We start from the raw sequence: 25,806 nt of genomic DNA, 5'->3' as shown, positions 1-25,806 counted from the left end.
GAATGCAAGAATCTTCTTCAACAACACATGGTTCCTTCCTTGCATTTTTCACCAGCAATTTTCACGCAGGACAAACATTAAAAGGCCCAGAGTCCTGATCTAAACCCAAAAGAAAACCTCTGGGTTATGGCCAAGTAACCCACAACAGTCACAGAACTGCAGAAGAGACTGGAAGACAAGTGGACCAAAAATTACACCAGAGCAGTGTTAGAGACTATTTATGTCATGTGACTGCAGAGTTACAAGGCCTGTGCCTGTGCACTTCTTACTGATTGGGGACTGGAATAATAATAATAATTCCTTTATATGCATAGCGCTTACAGATTATGGAGCACTGCTCAGAGCTTGCCAAAAATCGGTCCCTGTCCCCATGGAGGACCCGGAGGAAACCCACGCAAACACAGAGAGAACATACAAACTTGCAGATGTTGACCCTGGAACATGAACCCAGGTCCCCAGCGCTGCAAGACTGTAATGCTAGCCACTAAGCTATTGCTGTTCTCCAATAATGATCATCACGCTTTTTGCAAACTAAAGGTTTTAAGTGGATATACTTTGCTAATTTTGTAAAACACTGTGGCATGGTGTGCCCCTTACAAAAAAAAAATCCATCCAATGTTGATCAATGGACATTATTCCTTAAAAAAAAAAAAAAAAAAATCAAATGATCATACATTGTCTCTAATATATTTATATAGAACACACTAATTCACCGGGACTGAACCAGGGAATCATTACACAACCAGACCGTGTAAATTGCAAGCAGTAATGAGGATGTAGAAGCCACTTTCCAGGTAATATTACAGTCTGGTTACTCCCTTCCTGTGCTCTCGGCGCACACATTAACCCTACATTGGGTGTATAATTTTGCAATTAGTGTAGTATAGTCTACAGCAATATTTCCATCATTGTGTTAGTATACGGAAATAATGACAAAATTGTGACCTAAATGACACTCTTTAGGTCCATATGAGAGTAATGGATCCTTATGGGGGTATATTGGAAGCTTTTAAAAGTATCAGTCTTGACCCCTGAGACACCTATGGAAGACATGATGCAAGGTGGGTGCTCCTTGCTATAATTTGGACCACTATTAAATGTAACATACACGGTGTGCTTTACTTTCTGGACACCTCATAAAGCATGGCTGGCAGTACACTGTCTATACACCAAGCGGCAGCCCAATAACTACCTGCATTCAGACGTATTGTCAACATTATTGGTACTTCTGGAAAAATAACCAATCGATAAATGATTACAGTTGGGCGTTTTCTGAGCACATAAATCCTGTATAACTTCCATAAACTTATTGGAAACTGCCTCTGGCCCAAAGTCCTGAAATCGATGCAATCCATTAGATATCTGTATTCCACTTGCTCACAGCTCAATTGCTCGGCAAAGAATTATTATCAGAGAAGATTCATTTTCCAGTCTGTAGTTTTCTTGCATGTCCGGTCAGTTTTTCTTCCATGTACAATTCAGTCTGCTACAGCCAAACAAACCCGATGTCATAGAATTACTTACGAAGGCTTCCTGACATGGCAAAACATGGAACTGTAGGATATTTAGAAATCATTTACATTAGATTCAGATCTGCTGAACTCAATGTCCCGTGTGACTTGTCCTGTGTGACGCATCCTGTGTGGATGATGGAGGGGGGGGGGGCTTTTGGGTTTGCGGAGACTTTATTCACTAAGCCTTTAAAATTTTGACAGCCTTTTCTAGTAAAGCAGGTAAAAGTATATTTTTGTATATATGCTACGGAGTCAAAGTTGTAGGTAGGTGTGTAAAAAAGGTTTGCAAACTAAGAAAGCGTAAACAAACTAAAGGGAATGAATGAGAGGTCATTAAAGGAAATCTATAATCAAAATCAAGTATAATGAACCAGAGACACTTACTTACAGATACAGGCACCCGTACAGTGGTAATCTTCTGTAATGTGTTATCCATGGCCTTTCTAAAATAAATTTTTTTAATTATGCTAATGAGCCCGAGGGGCTCTGGGAAGGGGGCGTTACCAGAGCCCTGCAGTGCTGTAATGTCACAGGATGTTACACTGTGTAGTAGTACTCCCCCCCCTACTGTGTGAGATTACAGCAGCCAGATGAGCCGGAAGTGCTCCGGCAGTGTTACAGCCTATGAAGCTAAAGGACAGAGGGGCTCTGGTAACAACCCCCCAGAGGCCATAAGGATCTATTATCAAAGTGTCCATGGTTTATCAAAGTGTCCATGGTTTATCAAAGTGTCCATGGTTTATCAAAGTGTCCATGGTTTATCAAAGTGTCCATGGTTTGATTTTGATGGTAGATTTCCTTTAAAAACCATCTTGTGTTGGGTTGTCATAAGAGCCTTTATTAACAATATAGTTTAATTGCAGATACCTTTGATAACTGTTATAGCTGAATATTGTAGCCCAAGGCTAACGTACAGTAAATTACCAATATCCAGAGGTCAGTTTGTAACTAGGGGTCGTCTGTAAGTTGGGTGTTCTTAAGTAGGGGACCGACTGTACAGATAGATATCCTTTTAATAAAATGTGGAATGTTGACAAATATGCTCAACTAGAACGATCGGTCTAACGTATAACAACAATGTCAAAATTAAAACATTTCAGAAAGGTGTTTTTTTTTTGTTTTTTTTTATGGAGAAGGGAGATCCCAGTTTCCCCCACAGCCATCTGTACTCAATGGGGAATCTTCCCAACTTATATGACAAACACACTCACTGAAATACTTTTGTGGTGTGTCAGCAACCTTTGTACAAGGCATTGGATTATTTAGTCAATAGCAAAAAAAAAAAATTACATTTACTACCATTGGGGAATAGGGCTGTAACAATGGACTTCTAAACACTGTATGAGAAAATACCAAACATCCCAAGGGGATACAAACAATTTCATCCATACATTTTACAATCTAGACCCATATGCTACAAACAGATCCTAACACAACGCTAAACTAAACAATAGCGGAAAGGGAGACCGCAGCCTTATATTACCAATCGGTCACTCCACCCATGTTCAGTTAATCACTTGTAAAGTCTAAATTGAAAACCCTAAATTAGACATTGTTACTCATTAACTTCAATGGGTGCGCCAATCTGGTGATGCCATTACCGGGCTCACCATTAAATACAGAGGAAATATCTGCGCTGCCAATGACTGGCGCCATTAGGGACACACCTCAGCGATCTGCTGACACGGGACATCTAAAAGGTGTCACTACTCCGATCTATAAAGTCTGATACCGAGATCAAGTTTTTATTATAAATAAAGTCGCTCCATCTTTAGACCCAAATCAGACAGACGAAATATTATGTGGTGCACCGTATCTTACAAGACTTTCCCTTCAATCACAACATAAACCCACAGTGTCATGCAGGTATATTTGCCGTGTGGTGTAGAGTGATTTAGTGTTCTCTGTATTCAGCCATTTCAGGTTGGGGAGAGGCTGCCTGTAGTTCTCCACAATGTGCCAAAAATGAAATCTTGGCAGCACATCTGAATCTTTATGTGAAGCCTGAGGGATTTTGCTTAAAATGGTTTTACCAAGTTTGCAAGTAATTCTTTATCAACAACCTGGGGATAACAAGCTGATCGGTGAGGGACCCTCATCAATCACAGGAGCAGACCCCAAGCAATCCAGAAGATTCCCAAGAAGTCCCGTTCTCAGTCATCTCCAACACTCCCATTCATGCGAGGGGTGTAGAAAGGTGAGGGCTGTGTTTGGCAATTTCCTCCACTCCCATACTAAAGAACGGAGCGGCAGAACGCATGCTATACCTGCACATATACGCGATAGTGAGAACAAGGATCCGCTTTTGTGATCTTTGCAGGTCCGAACAGTCATTTGGTCATTGATCAGCTTGCTATTCCCCATCGGTGGGTAGGGTATAAAATGCAAACTAGATACAAACCCTTGGAAGTGGTATTTTCATCACAGGTACGGTGAATCTATCTACAGGATGTGCTGGTATATATCTGGGACCAGCACCCATTTCCAGAACAAGGGTACTATATCAGTGGTTATATTGGACCTCAAATTAGCCCAGTCTCATTCAAGCGAACAAAACCTGCCACAGCCACTAAAAGTATGGAGCTGTATTTGTTTAACAAATGGGTGTCAAACACAAGGCAGGCGGCCTTGCTTTATCTGGCCCGGATCCCTGCCCAAATTCTGTGCTAGTCGGGAGTGCAGTGTAGGGAGAGGTTACCCCCGATACAGCACCAGCAGTCATCTTGGCTCCAGTGTGCACCCACTGTAAGCGCGAGATCTGAAACTGATACACATGATGACATCAAGACGACGACTGCTGGCGCTGCTTCACGGGAATGAGGAAAGGTGAGCAAATGTTTTTTTTCCCACAGCAGTACAGGGAAGGGGCACCGTGGCTGCTTGGAGAGGGAAGCCCCCAGTAAATTAGATTATTATACAAGAACCATGATTGATAAAAGAAAACACTTTCAAATACCTGCAAATTATTGAAATTAATCTGGGATCTGGCGAATTTCCTTAACTATCAGATAAACCCCATTTAACTGGCAGACTAACTTTCCAGTTTTCACTAACTTTGAAAGAAATTGTGTGTCATTCCAAAGTGAATGAAAGGCAGAAGGTTTTCCACTTGTAGGCCATAGTGAGAGAAGTTGGCCTTTCCAAGTCATTCAAGTCCCCAAAAGTCACTCTCAAAAGACCAATACAGAGAATCTCCATGGGGAATCATTTTTAACACTGCAGCTCTGGAATTGCCAGTTGAGCACTGAAAGGAGAAGGACCCGTCTTGTTATACGGAGTCAAAAGGTTGAAGAGCATTTGGGCTGAAACCCCGCTCTGCAGTGACCGCACCTCTCATTCTAATAGAAAGAATCAAACAGCTAGACTGATGGGAAACATTATGTTCGTCGACAAACCAGGGAAAGGGGGAACCCAAAATGTGTAAAGAAATCAGTGAAAAGGTGATGGAGGAAGTGGTTTGGGTAATACTTTCTGCAGCAGGAATTGGACCTCTCATACAGCTACATGGCAAGTGTGTATCATAACCTTCAACACCACATGGGTCCTTCCTTGAGTTCTTCACTCAATCAGCCAGAAAATTTCATGAAGGAAAAATACGCTCTATCAAACAGTGAAGCTATGAAATGGCCAGCCCAGAGTCCTAATCCAAACCCAATAAAAAACCTTGGGAAAATCCTTGGTGACAATACATTGCCCTCTTATTTTGATCTCCAGTGTATCTTTGCATATTAACCTGACATAACCACTGCTTGTAAAATGTCAGTAGAAGGGTGTATTGGGTTATGTCAAGATGACTACTACATTGACTAGGTCCAACTCTGCATAATGCCACCAGAACTAGAAGTCCAGTGAAAATTATCTGGTTCTTATCACAGGTGTCATTTAGTATAGCAATAGTATGATCTGCTGTCAACAGCTCGGGGACCACTGGAAATGAGCCTAGAACTTCAGTGGTTTTTAAAAGGGAAAAAAAAAAAAAAAAACCTTCATAGATCGGACAACCCTTTCGGTTATTTCTGTCATCTTGTTTCAACAGAAATTAAGGCACGGTTGTGACAAAATTGTGAAATTGAGGCATTCACTTTTTATATGCACTGGACCTTGTTCTTCCAGTATATTTCAGAACAAATCTACATTTGACAAGCCAATATATGCATTGCAATATGCTGTATGAACATGCCTCAAGGGCTGTTACACATGAACAAGTGTGGCCCCTGAATGCTACAGGTGAAATGAATGCATTTGTGTTGGTAATTCCAGTCGACACACGGATACAATGGGGGATATTTATCATACGCTGGCGCTTACGCTGATAGCCCCACCACTGCAAATTCGCAGCCTGATAAATCAAGAGGCTTCTGCCTCTTGATGTATCGGGCTGCCAGCAGCGCAGCGTTTATCATACGCCAGGCAGGGCCTGGCGTAGAAAAAGACACAGCTGGCGACTTTTCAGTTATGAAAAGTCGCCGGCAGCAGCGAGTGCCCCGCGCCGGCCCACTCCCGTCCGGCCGCGCCCCCCCTTCACGCCCCACTGGCAGTAAGCTAGCATTTGCAATTATTTCAGGGCCTCTGCGCCACTGGCGGTGCGCAGAGGTCCTGATAAATATCCCCATTGAATAAACTTGGATAGGTGCAATGGCCCCTATGGTCATACAATAGACAAACTTGCTTGCAAATGACACATTGGGGTGTGTGGTGGGGTTGGAATGTAACAATGTGTCTCAGGTTCTACCAGTCTCTAGCTGGAAAACACTAGTCTTTTGCTGGGCCAGATTTATAACAGATGATTCCGATGCAGTATAAGATTGTCGCTCCCTACTTTAGACCTACTTTTAGTTGGTCTAAACTGTGTGCCAGAATTTTGGGTGCACGGGCAATTTCCCGCGAGCCACAAGGACAAATCGGGAAAGTACCAAAAAAAGGTCTAAAAGCCTTGATAACTGGGGTGCAAATCACAAAACCACCAGAATTGTGGTGCAATTGCGTTTATAAATCCCCCCCATGGTGTCAACATATTAAACCATATTTATTAATCTCTTTATGAAATACAGGTTTTGTAATTTGTGCAGAAAAACTTGTCTCAAATACTTTGGATCAAGTCCCCCCCGAGGAAGCGTGGGCAAAACGCGCGTTGGGGCGTTAGTGGGTGACCTTGTTGCACAAATAATGGGCAAGACACTGGTCTTTTATATTTAGATCTAGCGCTTTACATGTACATTATCTACCATGAATTGTAAAGTTATTAATAATTTCTTCTATATGAGATCATGTCATAGGTAGGCTTATTTATAGCTGGTAGATATACCTGTATTGTGCTTAAGGTACTAGCCAAGTCGGACCTGTTTTTTATTGGACTTCTTACTTGCATACAGTGCATGGTTTTAATATATGTAATAAAGATAGATTTGTAGTTTTACATTTGGAATGGTGTAACTCCTATTTCTTGTGGTAGTATACCGATACCCACTTATCTATCATAAAGTGCCAACATGACAACTTACACAATAACTTATTCCTCCCTCCTCTGTCACAACTTTCAATCGTCATCCTGAGGACACCAACACAGTAGAAAGAAGGTGGAGACGTCTGCATTATTTTTGTAGCTCCCCTGAAGCTACCAAGAACAGGAAGGGCTCCGAGTGCCACTTATGGCACCCATACTAATGGTTTCACCAGCACTGACCTAGACTGTGAAAAAAAATACATCAGCTATTTTTCAAAGACTTTATGTTGGCGGTACCATATAATTTTGGTGCAAGTCTGTAGCAGGGGTGTAAAATAACTCATGTGAACAAAATCCTTCATCAACTTCTTTTCAGGGCACAGTGGAAATCATTCCAAGGGAAGACCTGGTAACCAAGGGACAATGCCAAACAATTGAATAGCCCAAAATATGAATCATCTGCCACATAAAAAGAGGTGCACACAGCCGTATCCAGAGATGGATGGCAAACAAGAAAGTTTTTGTCCAGTTTTGGCCGGGTGGAGATGGGGTTTGGTGGGCAAGCACACCACGGGCCATGAATAGGACATGCTCTATATTTAGTGGTTCCAACAATCATAGAACATAATATTCACAGTGAATGGGAGTGCCGAAGATAGAAGAGCAGAGTGTTTCTGACCTTCCCACAATGTTGAATGGAGCAGCAAGATGTATGCTCGTCCCACACTCCAGCAATAGGTGGGAACAGACCTCCATTCTCCGCATTGCTGGGTGCTCTGTGCTAGTGACTATCAGACCCTCACCGATCAGCTTCTCATCTGTTAACTGGTGGTAAGATAAAAAGTGGTGAACCCTTTAATTCAGCAACGTAGAAAAGTACAAGGAGGAAGCAAACCTTCCAGGTAATCTCTGTAGGATTATATCCCACTAATTCCTTATGCAAACCTGCAAAAGTAATAGTCCTGCTCACGAAAAAGCAGACGTAGAGAGTCTGTGCTAAGAGTTAAGCACATTACAGCGAGTTAGTTATACAAAGACACCAATCCCCATAACAAGATGTTCAGTCCACGTTGTGAAAACATTGGCCAATGATTTGCTATAGTTTCTTCAGGCTGAAGAAGTGCCTGAGGGAAGGAATTTGACGTCAGAAGGAAAAGAATAACAACAACCGCAGTCATTGACCTCTCATGTCAATTGAGGTGAACAGTAAACCTCAGTGAACCGTCACGTGTCCTGGGCTGTGCCAATCAAACACCCGGGCTTAAACATATCCACGCCTGGCAGAGAAAGATGACACCCATTGCATCCTGCCCGAGAGCAGAAAAGCTACACATGTAGAACACAGCGCAGCCCTACAACAATGGGTTAAACACGTTAATGAGAAAATCTGACTGAGCATTGTAGTTGTGTGTATTTAACCATGTGAGCAGGATTCAGGCAGCGGAGCGGCCTCTGTGTGCAGGATAGTCGTGATTTTATTGTTAGCTGGGAGGATTGCTGGACGCTCGCCAAGAACATTAACAACCCTATAACCAGTTATTAGCTTATTATACAGGGAAAAATCAGGACCGAGCATGTCACCTATTATCTTCCAAGCCCTGCCATTGCATACAGCAACACATCAAACCTGTCCTGAGGATTCCCAAGCAGGTCATGTCTGAGGATAAGAGAGCGGAAGCCGCAGGGAGTCATCCGAGGACACAGCCTATTAGTGTAAACTGGTTTATGTGTATAGGGCTGAGGAACTACACGTCCCAGATAGAGAGAGGGCTGCAGAGACCATTACAATATAGAGTAGGAGAAAGCCTGTTTCCATGTGTATAGGATAGGTACGCTGTGGTCTATGTAGTGCTAGAAGGCATCACAAGCAGACATTTACAAATGGGGTTTACAGACATCCCTGTGCAGCCTACCTAAGCAGCCCACGAGGAGAAATTATACAGATCTGCAGTATGGGACCATCTACTTATACTACACGTACACGAACATTGATTTCATCCATTAACTATGTTTTTTTCTGAGGATAACACATTCACTACCAAGGACTGTAAACTGATCGAAAATCCAGAGCAGGTCCTATTCCTGCCCATGTTTGCGACTCAGGTCTTCACATACAAGTCGGTGGGAATGCAAAAACAACAAAATGGCACAATAATGAAAAATGTGAGGTCATCTATGTACTGTCTGTATTTGCAGATCACTTGGCAGGTAACACTCATGTGACCCTTTAAGAGGTTGGGATGAGACATTAGCCAGTGTTCTGGATGGCACACATGCTTCTTGAGAACATGCTGCTTGGCCATGGGTTACATGCTAGAAGGGACCACGGATGTGTTTGCTACATGAGATTAGCGCACATATGTGTGCATGTAACCCTAATGATGCCAATGCTGGATTATTAATCCTTTGCATTATTATACAGTCTGGTCTAGATTTACAAGACCTATTATTTGGCTTAATTAGCAAAAGAAAATGGCACCTGAAAGAAAAAAAGCACATCAAGGGAATAAACTCAGGTACAAAACACATTTATATTGATGTACAAACAGAAACTATGGGGGAGATTTATCTAAAGTGTCAGAGGAGAACTACTCTAGTTACCCATAGCAACCAATCAGAGCTCAGCTTTCCTTCTATAAACGGCTGTGGGCATAATAAAGCGGAGCTCTGATTGGTTGGTCACGAGCGATTCAACAGTTTTGCTCTCAGACACTACTCCATGTATGCAGAATGTGGATCTTTACCCTCAGTAGTCATTACACACAGGTAAAAACATGGTATATAATCCGAGGATATGCAAAGAATGCACAAATCGCATCAAAAACAGGCCTACATGTTGTGTACCACATCTATTATGTGTTTTTGGTAATTTACGTCTAGCTTTAACGGTCTATGTAATTAAGAGAAGTCCTAAAATGTAAGGCTTTATTAATGGCGGGCATCACTTTGATAGATGTGGCACAGATTCTGCCTGACTGGTCCAGTATAACCATCTCTGCCCCAGATAAGATTACGGTTCAATCAAGTTTATTGAACACAACAAAGTAAAAAGTGTAGCAACACCATCCGTACAGACAAGTATATACAAGTGTAGTTCCAAACCTGTAGCATTTATTGCAAAGAACTATGAGCTACGTCTTGAGCCACATAGTGTAGTCTCATATCACCCAAGGTCTCACCAGGGCATGAAAGCTTAATGGCCCCCTGGCTTCCACTGGAGTAGCCTAAGAAAGGACTAGGGTTTGAGGGGTTGATATAATAGAAGGGCAAGGAAGGATGCGGCTAGCACATGAAGTGTAAAGACATATCTTGAAATAAGTTGCAGTACTATTGGAGCAAAGTCGCCAGGTGGAGGTCCCAACGAGGCTGAGTAAGATAACAGTTTGGGCCCCTATCCTATTGTAAAACACCATAAATGCTGCACGGGACCTGGTTGTGTACTAGTCAGTATGGCCTTTTGGTGTCATAACATGCCCAGAAGGTCTTTGTGGTGAGACCATCAGTAAGAAGAGCAACTGATTGTTGGAAAAATATATGAATAATCCAAAGATAATTGACGCCCACCCCCCTGCTGAGACTAACAAAAAAGGTGAACTATACACCTTCTGTATATTCATTAACTTTCCCAAAGTGTAAGATTTGCTGTAAAAAGGTAAAATGTAAACCACATTAGTTTTACGTCCCCTTGAGACTAAACAATTGCTGTCCCACCACCTAATGCTTAAACCCTTTAACTACAAAACCAGGGGCGGGATGAGGAGCGGCCGTACCGTAGCACGGCGGGCACACGGCAGCGCACGGGGAGAGGAGGAGGAGGTGAGCACTGCTCACCCCTGCCCCACTTCATAGGCACATATGGAGCACAGCGCGGTATTCCGTGTAAAGATAGGACATGTTGTGCGCGCATTGCCGTCTATGGGGGACATATATGGGCTATATATTCGTTCCCCATGTGACAGTGTGAATGTAGCCTTACTTATATAGCAGAATGTGTTATTGCGGGTGGCTGGTGGGCTGCTCCCTATACATCCTGAGCTTCATTGACTTCTAAGACTCCCAGGACAGATTATCAGACAGCCTGTTCCAGAGGTCACTATAGAGCAGTTAGAAAGGACTTGCAGACCAATGTTCTGCTTATAATTCTTATGCTCATCATATTAACGATTTCATTTTAGTAGTGGGAACTTACACAGTTGTCTAATATCCTTCCTGTATCAATTCTTCAATGTTCTGTTGTAGGTTATTGAATCCTTCATTGTTCATGCAATGTTCACCAGGGCCACAGTTCTGTGTATCCATCACCACTGTAAGATGGCCATACACATTACATAGCCAAAAACACTGATCTCTGAAGAACTGGCTTGCCACCTAATATACATACAGACCACCCAACTCTCCCCTGCCAGCAAATGAGGGGGAAGATAAGGATCAGGTCAGTGTTTTGGGACGCCAAGTCCTGCCAGATGTGTCCGGTATCCACTCTCCACAATGATAACAGATGCTGAATTGTGACTACGTATACACGGGGTTGTGACAGATACGATGGGGCGCATTAAGTAATTACAGGGTTAACTGCACTAAATGCAGCTTGCCTGTGTATAGTCCAGGGTGCACCAGATTCAGGATCTCTGGCGCCCGTTCTTCATGAAACTGGCGCTCTCTTCACTGCCCTGACATAGTGCACCAACTATTTTTGGTGCACCTTTAAAATAGGGTGTGCGACACAATTCTGTTGGACTTTGCATAATTAATCTGGCACACGGTGCGACTGAGCACCGGAACAAATCCTAATTTGTGTTGCATGATGCAGCTGCGCCACAAAGGGTCCCGTGCAAAACCGTTGTGGTGCAAACACTTCTTAGATATGTGCAAGCAGTTTGCACCTAAAAGAACGTGCAAGGTCCGACAGAAAACTGGTGCAGAGCCCTTAGTAAATGTGCCCTGATATGTCCATCCTTACCTTCTGAGAAAAAAAAAAAGTGACACATGTATAGTCCTATAGTATTACACATACACCATCTCTCTAAATCTAAAACTGATCTTAAAAAAATTATTGAAGTTTTTTTTACAAAGATGTGGATCATAAAAAGGGACAAGTTGTGCTGCAAATTTGTATGCTACTTAAACGCCCATTAGGCTATATGCTGACGTAACAGAATGGCTGCGGATTTTACCCTAATGGTAATTCCGTAGCCAATCGATATACTACAGAGAACGCTCTAAATATTCTGGTCTCTGTGCCATGATTTTGCCGCCGCAATGGTTGAATTCAGCGCCGGTATCCCAAATGGGCAGCAGAAAGCCATTTCCATTAGTATACTAGTCATTAAGGTGTGGGAGATATATATATATATTAGTACTTAATATTATGTGATGAATTTCATATCTTAACATATTTCCGGATAGAGACAACACATCATTGGTTACTTCATACAGTACACACAATGAACTGGACTTCATCTAAACTACCCGATGAACAGCACGAAGATACAGCCACTCACTCACTAGAAGGAATGAAGAATACAAGTGTACCGGAATTTCACGCAGATTTCTTAGCATGTCCTAAAAAGACTGAATAAGAAATGATGCACTGGGGAGAGGTGACCAAGCCTCACCAAGGAAAATACATTCTGTTACCTGAACAGGCCCGGACAAACCTTTCCCAACCCAATGAGCCAGTCATGGGACAACACCTGAAGCTGGCATCCTATCCTGCTGCTTAGTTTTTGGCAGCAAATCAGATTATACTCCCACAATTGTCATTATAATGCCATGACAGCTTCCACGTAATCCCGAGGGATCCAATTACCTAGTAATGGGGTCCATAAAGTTTCCATTCAGCAATTTTGACATGAACTGGAGAGTTCTGGACTCCAAAAAGCCACAAAACTCCAAAAACAAAGGGAAATCCTCTGGTGTGAATTGAGCTCTTATTAATAAAACTCTCTGTGAAGGATTCGACTGAGCAGAAAAAGCCATATCCTCCTATTGCTTGTATCAGCGGCTCTTTCCATCTACAGAAACACTGAACAGGAGAGGAACGGGATAAGTGAGAAATCTGCCCACCAAGGTTTGCCACAACAGCTTGGCAATTGTCTAGGCCTGACTGAAATTTTTTAGGTCACATGATTTAAAAAAAAAAAAAAACAAAAAAAAAAAAAAACACCTCGACTCCACCATAAAAGAGTGACGTAAGGATGACGTAAGGATGACGTAATCATTCAATCGTCAGGATGACGTAATCTCCCCTCTGTATGAGAAACTTCACAGACTTGTGGTGAAAAGTAAACTGGGAAATACAAGTTTCTAAATTGACAAGTTTAGACACCAATGTGCCAATTAGATACCAATGTGGGCACAAGATATGGGCAGCTAAACATACCTCAGTGTAATGAGTACATGGGTGAACACATCTCCTCACAGTCACGTAAGCAAGTTACCATAATATCCTATATATCAATATCTCCACTAACAGCCGTGTATGGTAACACGTGTGAATAGTTCCTTCAGTGTAGCTGGTACTAGGTGGGAAAGAAAAGATTTCTCCATCACGTCCGAGGCATAATTTAGTAAAACTGCACATACTTTACTACTGGATGTCTAATGGATACCTGGAGCAGTCTGCTTAGTGCGTATCCCCAGTGTCTGGCCACATAATTTACTCCAGTACTTTCTGTCCCAATTGTGGGGACAGTTACTGTCAGTGTAGCTGGGACCATGTAGCCACTCCGAGTGGGTGCATAAAGTTGCCATATTTTAATACTAGGACTAGTACCTACAATTCAATTAATAAAATGGGGTCATAGCATCAAAATAGATAGTTTTATGTGGGCACCAGACATAAGGGGAGATTTATCATCAAGTTTCTGAGGTTAAACTGTTCCAATTAGACCTCAGCTTTCATTTTGCCACAGCTGTTAATAAAATTAAAGCCGAGTTCTGATTGGTTTCCATGGACAACTAGAATCGTTTTACCTCAGAAACTTGATGATAAATCTCCCCCGGTTTGTGCATACTAAGGAGCAAAGGTTTGCGGGCAGCTACAGGTCTACATGTAAACAATATTATGATGCAGATACAATTTAGTTCCTTTATTTCTTGCAGTCATTGCAGGGACACAGTGTGTGACCAGCTATATTCTAAGCAGGTACCATGTTACTACGCATAGTGTAGCTAGTACTACAGAGGGCGAGCATACTGGCAGCTATTCTACAGAATCCCTGGTACTATTGGACCTTTGTGGAGTTGGTGCTATGGAAAAATACTATGTTCCCCGCAGCGTAGCAGTGTGTAGAACTTTACAGCATACTATCATTATGTAAGCACTGTGTGTGCTGACAGCAATTATTCTCTGTGCAAACATAGTGCAGCTAATTTATCATTTACTCCATTTAATTTGCCTGCAGTAGACGTCTAACAAAGTCGCAGAAGAGTCCAAGTTGTTCCTGAGCTAAGCAGTGACTTGAGTGGATTTGACCAACTCCAAAGTTTCTCTACCACATCTGCACCAACATGATAAATCTGGGATAAAGTTGGCTGAAGACAAAACTATACTCACTCAAAATCGCAACAATTTTGAGAAATTTAAAGACAGTATGTAGTCCTCCCCCCATCGTCAGCCTTATTGTGTGTAGATACTTCACTACCTGGTACTATGGGTTACACCACTTGGAAATCTATAACTTCCACCGTCTCTCTGGTACTTAATGTTCACAGTATTTGGGCAGCGAGAGTTCCCAAATGTAGTTGGTGCTACAGGGCAAATATGTGGGCAAGTATAGTTTTCTCAATGCAGATAGTATAGGTCAATAAATCTATACTTCCCTCAGTATAGCTGGCATTATATGAAAATACAATATATTGTCAACTATACGTCCCTGGTACTGTCCCTCAGCACAGCTAGTACTATGGGGACACAATAAGTAGAGAACGATACATCCTAATACTTTGTGGGCAGTGTGTGAACAGCTGAACTTCCCTGGTACTATGTGGGCACTATGTTAGGACAGCTACTCTCCATGGCTAGTACTATGGGCGCACAATAGAAAAGAACAATACATCCTTCATTTGTAACACACTTTGTGGGCAGCTCTCCTCTTCTCAGTGTAGCTGCTACTATTTGCACTCCATTAAAATGACTCTATAAAAGGAGTAGGTAAGTTCTGTTACCTGTACAGGAGAGAGCATGGACGGGGAAGAGAGCGCAGGGGAGGCCGCCAGCACCATATGACCATTGGTTTCCGGGCAGGGGGGCTGAGGGTCATTCTTGACCGAGACCAACAGGACACAGTCCGAGGGTTCTGTAGGTCGTATACAAAGTCTCTTGGGGGAAGGTGGGCTGCACGGTTCTGCTGGAGGGTTGGCCTCATATAACGGTCTTTTGATGGGCATCTCGGGCTTGAGATCAGGAATGGTGCCAGGCTTGGGCAGGATGTAAGAGTTTCCTGTAGGTTGTGATGACCTGTGCCTTGTACCGTTCACATTGTCCATGAAGTATGGGGGCCCCAGCTTGGTGCCGATGCCAGCTATACTATTGAGTGTAGCCACGGACACGGCACCAATGCAGTGGTTGGTGTAAGTCTTGGAAAGCTTGGCAGCCTTGGACAGCATCTGCATGCGGGTGCCCAGTAGGTTCTTGCCTATGGCCTTGTTTTCGTACCAGGTGACATCGGCCTCGCTGCAGTGGTCCCTGGGCCGCTGGAAGAACGCTTTACACAGTGGGTTACGCTTCGCCAGGTACTTGACGAAGCTGGCATAGGGGCAGAATTCGGTGCCAGTTTCGTACATACGGGGCAGGTTCTCCTCGTCGCCATCAGTGGTGGCGGCTCCGCCAGGTGCCCCGCGCTTCTTGCCCCAAGACGAAGAGCGCGACTTGTGATAGGGCCCCAGCGCCTTAAAGTAGACGAAACGTCGCCCGTCCTCGTCCATGGCCAAGCCAAAGGAGTCTTCCTCCAGCTCCCGCTGGTTCTCCCGGCCCCGGGTGCAGAAGTACATGCACGTCTCAAACCAGACCTTATTGAGGAGCCCGAATGGGGTGGAGGCGCTGAAGACGCACGAGGTGTAGAGCTTGCGCAGGTCGGCCCGGGTGATGGCCTGCTTCTGCACCACCGGCCCGGCGCCCTGCTCCTCCAGCTTGCGGATGACCGCGGCCAGGGTGAGGTTGGCGCTCCGCAGCTCCGGGTCCTTGGTGAGGTCCAGGGTGCGGCAGTAGGGCGGCTCGTTCAGGTAGCGGTTGAGGGACGAGCGGATGCTGATGAGGGAAGACTTGCTGTACAGCTGGCCGCTCTTGGAGCGGGCTTCGGCGTAGAAGGAGCGCAGCACCCGGCACAGCGCCTCCTTGTCCATGCTCTCGAAGTCCGGGCTCTGCGCCTTCTCGCTCAGGTACTCCCGGAAGATGCGCACCGCGTAGCGGGTGGCCAGCCGGGTGTTCTCGCTGAGCCGCGCTCTCTCCGGCCGCTCGGAGGACGGGGACCCCGCACAGCCGCCTCCGTCCCCCGCACAGCCGCCCGCAGCCCCGAGCTGCAGCATCTCCTCCACCACCATCCCGGGGCGCAGGCCGGGCGGCAGCAGCAGCGGGGCGGAGGGGTGCGGGACTATGCCGCCCGGGTGCTCCAGCAGCGCCCCGTCCTCCCACTCCAGCCGGATCTCATCCTCATCCTCCTCCTCATCGTCCTCCAGCTCGTCGTCCTCCTCCAGCAGCAGCAGCTCGTCATCCTCATCCTCCCCGGTGATCTGCACCTCCTGGATCTCATCATCCTCCTCATCCTCATCCTCTTCTTCTTCTTCCTCCTCCTCCTCGCCCGCGCTGCCCGGCTGTAAGCGGTGCTGAGCCGCCCGGGGCTGCCCGTGCAGGGGATCGCTGTCTGCCGTGCCCGGGTTGCAGTCTCCGCTGCCAGGCATCCTCGCCATATTGCCTCTTTATTCCCCTCTGCCTGCTGAGTGCACTGTGCCGCCTCTCTCTGCCAGTCCCCGGGCCCGGGCGCATGCGCTATATTGGACCGCGGCTGCCTGGGTGTAATGACCTTCACAGACCGGGGGGAGGGGCCGGGGAGGACGGGGGCGGCGGCTCCGGGGGAGGAGGGCTCAGCACCGGCTCTGTTATTATTATCATCACTACACACGTGCGCGGAGGATGAGGCTACTGATACACTGTGCCGGCAACACAGCTCCGCAGCGGCTGCCTCACAGATCAAAGCTGGACTATAGGCACCTGTGCTGCTCCTACATTACATGGTCTGAAAACCTAGACAGACAATCATCTAGACCAGTGGTGGGGAACCTATGGCACCGATGCCAGAGGCGGCACTCAGAGGCCTTTCTGTGGGCACCCGGATCATCACCCCAGCACACAAGACAGGATTCAAAGAATCTTCCTCCAGTTCCAAGCAACTTAAAGGAAACCTACCACTTGAAGTGGCAGGTTTCCGATGGCAATATCGGGCACCAGCTCAGGGTGAGCTGGTGCCGGAGCTTATTTTAGTTAGTGTTTTAAACCGCGGTATCGCGGTTTAAAACACTTTTTAAACGTTGTAGCCGGCGCAGGCAGGTACGCGCTCGGCGCTTACCGTGCACGCGGCTACATAGGAAGTGAATGAGAGCCGCGTGCACGGTAAGCGCCGAGCGCGTACCTGCCTGCGCCGGCTACAACGTTTAAAAAGTGTTTTAAACCGCGATACCGCGGTTTAAAACACTAACTAAAATAAGCTCCGGCACCAGCTCACCCTGAGCTGGTGCCCGATATTGCCATCGGAAACCTGCCACTACAAGTGGTAGGTTTCCTTTAAAAGATGCTGCTTTCAGTCATATTTTGATACTGACTTCGCTACTTGGGACTGTAGGAAGAGAGAGAATTAGACAGGGACGAATTATTTTTGCAGGACCTCCTGCTGGCCCCACGATTCTCTGTGTGCAGAGGAACCCTGGAAAGAAGCCAAAATGATGAAAATTTTCCAGCGTTCTACTGTGCTGCTGTCCTTATGGCTAATATGCTTGAAAATTGTTGAACGGGGAGCAATAAGTTACTGCTTTCAGTTTTGGTTGGCACCTCGCAATACTAAGCAGGGTTTTGGGTTGTAGTTTGGGCACTCGGCCTCTAAAAGGTTCGCCATCACTGATCTAGACAGATCAAGTCCAGCAGCCCAGCTCACTTCTAAAATCTAGATAGACCTTGTGTACATTTACCCTGAGGGTGGATTCCCATGTGGCGTTTTTGGATGTGTTTAAAAACGTTTCAAAAACGCCACCTGGGAATCCACCCTGACATTTGCGTTTCCAAGTTCAATACAGGGATTCCTCCTACCATCACCAATTCCAGATTGTGATCCATGCGCAATCTTACCTCAATCTTACCTTGGAAACAACTAAATGTCATGGCACACATGGCGTTTTGAAACCGTTTTTGGTCCGTTTTTATGCAATCCGTAAAAAACGCATCCGTTTTTAAAGACGCATGCGGTTTTTGAAAACGCATGTTTTTGACAGGTTTTCCGAATTTGCACAAAAAACGGATGCGTTTTTTAAGGCATACGTTTTTAAAACGGTTTCAAAACGCCATGTGTGGCATCACCTTTAGGGTGAAGACACACGTGGCGTTTTTAGCCAGTTTTTAGTTAGATTGTTAAAAAACGCATGCGTTTTTGAATACGCATGTGTTTTTGCCCGGTTTTTCGAATTTGCGCAATTAAAAATGGACAAAAACGCCACGCGTGTCTTCACCCTTAGGCCTGCGGTTTTTGAAAACGCATCCGTTTTTGACCAGTTTTAATTAAGAGAATTGGTAAAACCTGTCAAAAACTGATGCATTTTAAAAAAACGTGTGCTTTTAACGGTCTGCTATAAAACGTCCCATAAATGGGTTTAAAACGCCCCCGGCATGCGTTTTTGACCCATTTTTATTAAGACAATTGGTAAAACTGGTCAAAAACCACACAAGTTTTTCAAAAACGGACTGCTTAGAAACGGGTTCAAATTGCCACATGTGCCGCCAGCCTCAGGCTGCATTCACACCAGGAGGGGCTCAGTCCAAAGTCATAAACATTTTAACAGAAACACATGCAATCATGTGTCGCATTGTTTACATGCAAAACACAAGCCCCTTCCCGTTCCATCTGGATTGTGTTTTGAAATGCAAACCAGGCGCAATGCTTGTACACAGCCTTAGGGCGCGTTCACACGTTGCGCTTTGGTTGCGTTTTCATTGCGTTTAAAACGCATTACATCAGCTGGAGAGAGGTTGATTTGCCTAATTACATTACTATTTACATTTGTTAATGCATGCGTTAACAAAACGGACGTGTTAATGTAATGTTAACATATGTGTTAACACTGCGTTTACAATGCGTTTTGTAAACGCAAATGTTAACTGTAATGTAATTAGGCAAATCACCTCTCCTCAGCTGTTGTAATGCGTTTTGACCTGCGTTTTCATTGCGTTTGAAACGCATATACAACAGCTGAGGAGAGGTGATTTGCCTAATGACATCACTGTAAACGTTTCCGTTTACAAAACGCATCGTAAACGTGATGTTAACGTGTGTGTTAACAAAGCGTTAACACATGCGTTTTGTTAACACATGTGTTAACATTGCGTTTACAAACGTAAACGGTAATGTAATTAGGCAAATTACCTCACATCAGCTGTTGTATATGCGTTTTAAACGCAATGAAAACGCAACGTGTGAACGCGCCCTGTGGGTGATGTCACACATGGAAAACCAAAATCAGTTTCTGGAGGAAGTAGTGCATATAGATATATACAAATATTTGGGGCCCAGGAGCTGCCATCTTTCTTTTGCGTCAGTACAAGAAATACAATTCCAGCCCTTACCTGCTTGCAGTGTACATAATAGAAGTGTGGAGTATGAGGAACACTCATTTCTCTACAGTGCAGCCTCCAGCAGGATGCTTACACTTCTCTAGTCTGTTATCAATCTGAGCACAGCATCACATGGACAACTAGAGGCTGTACCATATATGCCTGCTGGGGGGACAGTGTGATTATTATTCTCACTGTACCTTCATAAATATCTAAAACATGATGATAAGTATACAGTCATGGAAGCAGAGATGCCATCATTTACTCCAACAGTGTGACAGGAGTGTGTCTAATCTTCAGTGGTAGCTGTAATATGAGTTTGTACTCCCCCTTCTGGAGAATCCGTGTGGTACAGTCCATCAAATTGCCTCAAGCTGATGACAGGAGAGGACAGAAGTGGGAGGGAAGCACAAGGAGATCAACTCAACTGACCCATCACATAAATAAGGCAATACTAATCGAATCGCTTTCATTGATTTTTTTTTTGTTGCAGTGACATTGATTATCACCAGTCTAACATTGTAGGATCACATTACACAGTATGGTATTTAACCCCTTCCCGCCGCGGCCCTTTTTTGATTTTGCGTTTTCATTTTTCACTCCCCACATTCAAAAATCTGTAACTTTTTTATTTTTCCATGTACAGAGCTGTGTGATGGCTTATTTTCTGCGTAACAAATTACACTTCAAAATGGTGGTATTTAATATTTCATGCCGTGTACCGGGAAAAAAATTCCAAATGCAGTGAAATTGGTAAAAAAACGCATTTGTGCCGTATTCTTGTGGGCTTAGATTTTACGGATTTCACTGTGCACCCCAAATGACATGTCTACTTTATTCTTTGGGTCGGTACGATTACGGGGATACCAAATATGTATAGGTTTTATAATGTTTTCATACATTTAAAAAAATTAAAACCTCCTGTACAAAATTTTTTTGGGGGATTTTGCCATCTTCTGGGGATAATAACTTTTTCATACTTTGGTGTATGGAGCTGTGGGTGGTGTCGTTTTTTGCGGATTTTGATGACGTTTACAATGTTATCATTTTTAGGACTGTACGACCTTTTGATCACTTTTTAGATAATTTAAAACAAATTTTTAAATGGCAAAAAAGTGCCATTTTCGACTTTGGGCGCGATTTTCCGTTACGGGGTTAAACGCAGTGAAAAACCATTATCATATTTTGATAGATCGGGCATTTTCGGACGCGCCAATACCTAATGTGTTTATGATTTTTACTGTTTATTTATATTTATATCAATTCTAGGGAAAGGGGGGTTATTTGAATTTTTATTTTTTTTTATTATAATTTTTTTATTTTAACTTTTTTTTAACTTTTATTTTTACTATTTTTCAGACTCCCTAGGGTACTTTAACCCTAGGTTGTCTGATCGATCCTATCATATACTGCCATACTACAGTATCAGGGCGCGTTCACACGTTGCGCTTTCGTCGCGTTCATAACGCGACGCTAGTGCACAGGGGGCGGAGTTTGGGGCGATCGCATATGCGTTTCCAGAGAAACGCATGCGATCGGGTTATCAATCGCATGCGTTTCCCGGGAATGCGATCGGCCCGAGCCGTTATGAACGCGACGAAAGCGCAACGTGTGAACGCGCCCTCACGGGGAGCGACGTTCCACGGAAAGATGACGGCACCTTTGCCGGCGGCGATCAGCGGTGAAACACCCGCGATCGGTGCAATATGCAGCAAAGACTTACCGGTTATGGAGAGGGCTCGGCCCGCGAGCCCTCTCCATGTCCCGGGACCCGACATGTGACGTACTATTACTATTCAGCTGCGTCTCTTGGAATTTGTAAAAGCACAGTGGGGGACATTTACATAAAGTGTTGGTGTCTGCATTGGCTTTGTTACCGACCTGCTCTCGGAAAGAAGATACACATTTAATATTGTGTAGCTGTGCAGATAAATTTCTGGCGCCGAGACCATTTTCTGTCCCTGGAACCAATAGCACTGTTTTGTGTCCCTGCTAGACCAAATTTCTTTTGGTCTACTTTCCGCCAGTTTACAGCGTCCAAAAATGGCTGTGACACATATTAATTGTGTCTGAGTTTCCACTCCGCCAAAGCCACGCCCCTTTTCAGAGAAGAGTCGGAGCAGGTGGAAAAAGGCATTTTTTCTGTCCCCGACAGCTAATAAATAGGTCGGAGAGCAGAAGATGCGGTGAAAGCACCACAAAACTGGCGGAAACACCATAGTAAATGTCCCCCAGTGATCTTCTTCTTGCTGTTCTTGCATGTAATTACATCCGTTTATGAACGTAAACTACAAACGCTTGCGTTTTCAAAAACACAACCGCTTTTTAAAAACATAATGAAAACGCAGGGGGAAAAAAACGCCAAGTTAAAACACTTTAACCAAAAACCCATTCAGAAAGCCAATATGCAAATATGATGAGTTTTTCAAGAATGCAAAACGCAATGAAAAAATGCAACAAAAACGCCACACTAGGGGAACATGTTACCGCGGCCCTAGTGTCGCCTACCCCCCTCACATTGTGTCCCCTAAGCATCCTGTCACATACTGTGCACCCCCAGCAGCTCCCCTTCATACTGTGCCCTCCAGGAGCAGCTTCCCTTCATACAGTACTGTGCCCCCCTGCAGTTTCCTTCATACTGGGCCCCCAGTAGCAGCAGCTTCCCTTCTTAGTGGGCCCCCTGCAGAAGCAGCTCCCCTTCATACTGGGCCCCCAGCAGCAGCAGCTCCCCTTCATAGTGGGCCCCCAGCAGCAGCAGCTCCCCTTCATAGTGGGCCCCCAGCAGCAGCAGCTCCCCTTCATAGTGGGCCCCCAGCAGCAGCAGCTCCCCTCCATACTGGGCCCCCAGCAGCAGCAGCTCCCCTTCATAGTGGGCCCCCAGCAGCAGCAGCTCCCCTTCATACTGGGCCCCCAGCGGCAGCAGCTCCCCTTCATACTGGGCCCCCAGCAGCAGAAGCTCCCCTTCATACTGGGCCCCCAGCAGCAGCAGTTCCCCTTCATACTGTGAACCCAGGCAGCAGGATCTAGGTTGGATCTCTGTGTTTCGCATCCTGGTACGGATGAGGGATTTATGTCGGGACCAGGAGGCAGCACACAGAGCAGATGTGTGGGACAAAGCGGGGGAAACCGGAACAAACACCCAACTACCCAAGGCAGTGGGACAGCCCTGAAAAGCGTGTCGGTTACACCGAATCTGGGACACTTTTATTCTTATATATTATAACACTAATCAATACTGGTGGAATTGCTGGGAATCCTGCTGACCAAGAGAACGGACCTGTTCCCACTTATTAAGGGAGCAGCAGTTGGAGCATGCATTCTTGCACGCTATTCAATACTATTGTGGTAGGTGGAAATTTCCAAGCACAGAGCTTGGCTATATCTGTCACTCACATAAACAGTGAATCAGAGTGCTGGAGATAATCGAGCGCTGAGCTCTGCAATTTCTGACATTCCAATAGCACTGAATGGAGCAGCAGGACGCATGCTTGACCTTCCACTTCAATTAACTAGTAAGAACGGAACTCCATACTCATGATCGGTGGGAGTCACAACAGTCAGGCCCCCAGCTGATCAGATTATTATCCCATATAATGATAACAGTGCGGTGCTGCTACTCTGCAGGGGCTCCTTCTGTCATGAATAACTATGATGCTTGGACTCCTGTCCTCAGACCTGTGCTTGGTCCATGAATTCTGGCCATCACACAGTGCATATTCATTGACCGAACACATTTGTTTGTTTTTAGTCCAGCTGCACATGCTGCACATTGGGCACACATCTTCTATGTGCATTGTGTTTTGCATCCTACTATAGAATATGAGATTTTCAAAATCTTGATCATACAAAGATGCTAAAGTATTGGGTAACAGCTCTGGAGATCCATGTAATGATATCTTTGCATGTGGTGCTAAGAGGGGGAAAATTATACACGCATCAGCAATAGCCGAAAAAGGGTCAGAATGACGACAATGTTAAGACCGGGAGTTTTCATGCTTGACCCCTGTGTGCACAGCTTGCTACAACTTAGATGAGTAGGGGAGGGGAATTTTAGCCCACTCTCACAGCAGAAACTTGAAAACTGTTAGAACGCTGTCACATGTTGTGTTTTTTTATTGCGTTTTAAAACGCATTACAACAGCTGAGAAGAGGTGATGTGCATTACTGTTAACATTTGCGTTCACAAAAGGCAATGTAAATGCGATGTTACCACATGTGTTAACATCACATTTACACAGTGTTTTGTAAATGTAAATGTTAACAATACATTTAAGGCCTTAACCCCCGTTAGCGCTCTTCATACACCCTTCATAGCTCTGCGGCGGATATATCCGTCACAGAGCTATGAAAGGTGTATGAAGAGGGCTCAAAGGGGGGCGGCAATCGGTTGCCATGACAGCCTCGGGTCTTCGTCTGACCCGAGGCTGAATGGCTACTGCATATTTGTTACAATGAGCCAGTGGTTCATTGTAACGTATACTGTGCAGAAATGCCATATACTGCAATACAGTAGCATTGCAGTATATGGTAGGAACGATCTGACTATCTGGGGTTAATGTACCCTAGAGGGTCTAAGAAATAGTGAAAAAAAAAGTTTAAAAAATGTAAAAAATGTATAAAATATTAAAAGTTCAAATCACCCCCCTTTCCCAAGAACTGATATAAAACACAATAAACAGTAAAAATCACAAACACATTAGGTATCGCCGCGTCCCCAAATGCCCGATCTATCAAAATATGAAATGGCGCCCAAATGTCCGAAATGCGACTTTTACATCTATTTACATGACATAAAAAATTTAATGAAAAGTGATCAAAATGTTGCACAGACCTCAAAATGGTAGCAATGAAAACTTCGCCTCATTTCGCAAAAAATGACAACTCACACAGCTCCGTACCCCCCCCGTACCTACAAAAGGCTCAGACCATTTTTTGTATTCTGACATGCATTGCTTTATATGGTTATAACTTTTGAACACTGTTACTTATGAAATAGTTTTTTCCTCATATGTTGTACTTCATTTTAGTGGTAAATGTTGGCTGATAAGTTTTGAGTTTATTTACTAAAAAAAGAAAAAAAAAATGTGAAAAATTTTCCATTTTAGAAATTCAAAATTGCGCTTTCAGGCAGATAGATTTAGCACCTAAATAAGTTGCTGAATAACACATGCGTTTCCCCTGTGCGCTAGCGGCACATTTTGAATGTGACGCTAGCAGAACGTGTGAACGCACCCTTACAAATCGAATATTGGTTATCCGTATTTTCAGAATTTACTATTTTGGGGATAAATACTGTTTTGAATGAAATTTTAAATATATAGGGTTTTTTTAAATGTTAAATATCAACCCATTTTCAAATCTGCACCCCCTCAAACTATCAGAAACAACTTGTAGGAAGATTGTTAACCCCTTGAGATGTTCATAGTAATTCAATCAAAATGGAGGTGAAATTAAGCCGTGTTCCCCGCACCAACAAATCAGCCACACTTTAGATTACCACTGCTTTTCCTCCTCCAATATTCCTCCTCCAACTAGATCACGAATATTTAAAGGGGTTATCCGGGTTTTAAAAATTACTGAGGGCTGGGGTGGGGCGGGCTATTAAAAATAATAAACATGTACTTACCTCGTCCGGCGCCACCGGTGTGCGCCGGTTTCATTACCAGGGCGCACAGGGAGCTGAAGGATCCCATCCGACACCATCTCTCAGCACTTAGAACCCCTTTAAGAACCTGACGAAGGTTCATTATTCGATACTTTGTGAATAAAATGAATTTGAGATCAAACATTGGTTGAGCCTGAAATCGATGTAGCAGCGCACTGAGGAAGCTCTACTTTTTTCCCTTTAATCCACTGCCATTTGCAATACTCCTTCCAGGAGGAACCGGTAGGAGCACTGCAGCGCTACATCATCTCTTGACACACTCACACTGAGCATAACTTCCCCAGGTGAGAGCACCTGACCTTTGTCACCAGAAATAGAATTCACTTGAACCAACGGATGTTTGCCCTATGAGCGCCTTTGTGTCCTTTTA

General features: G+C 44.5%; 1 protein-coding gene across 3 annotated transcripts in view; it reads right to left on the bottom strand.

Annotated features, from left to right (window-relative positions):
• Positions 1 to 25,806, bottom strand: part of KCTD1 (potassium channel tetramerization domain containing 1) — a 69,835-nt gene that overhangs the window by 19,358 nt on the left and 24,671 nt on the right. The window contains exon 1 of one of the 3 annotated variants that reach the window (XM_072152032.1): positions 19,784 to 19,900. The exons of 1 other annotated variant lie outside the window; for it this stretch is intronic. In XM_072152032.1, coding sequence (XP_072008133.1) covers positions 19,784 to 19,831 — 48 coding nt within the window. In that variant the 5' untranslated portion in view covers positions 19,832 to 19,900. Of the gene's footprint in view, positions 1 to 15,126; positions 16,970 to 19,783; positions 19,901 to 25,806 lie in introns of those variants that run through there. One more of the 3 variants, XM_072152031.1, reaches the window with a different exon arrangement.

Source organism: Engystomops pustulosus, chromosome 5, assembly GCF_040894005.1.
Source record: "Engystomops pustulosus chromosome 5, aEngPut4.maternal, whole genome shotgun sequence".
Taxonomy (NCBI): domain Eukaryota; kingdom Metazoa; phylum Chordata; class Amphibia; order Anura; family Leptodactylidae; genus Engystomops; species Engystomops pustulosus.
This window is presented reverse-complemented; position numbering and strand designations above follow the sequence as displayed.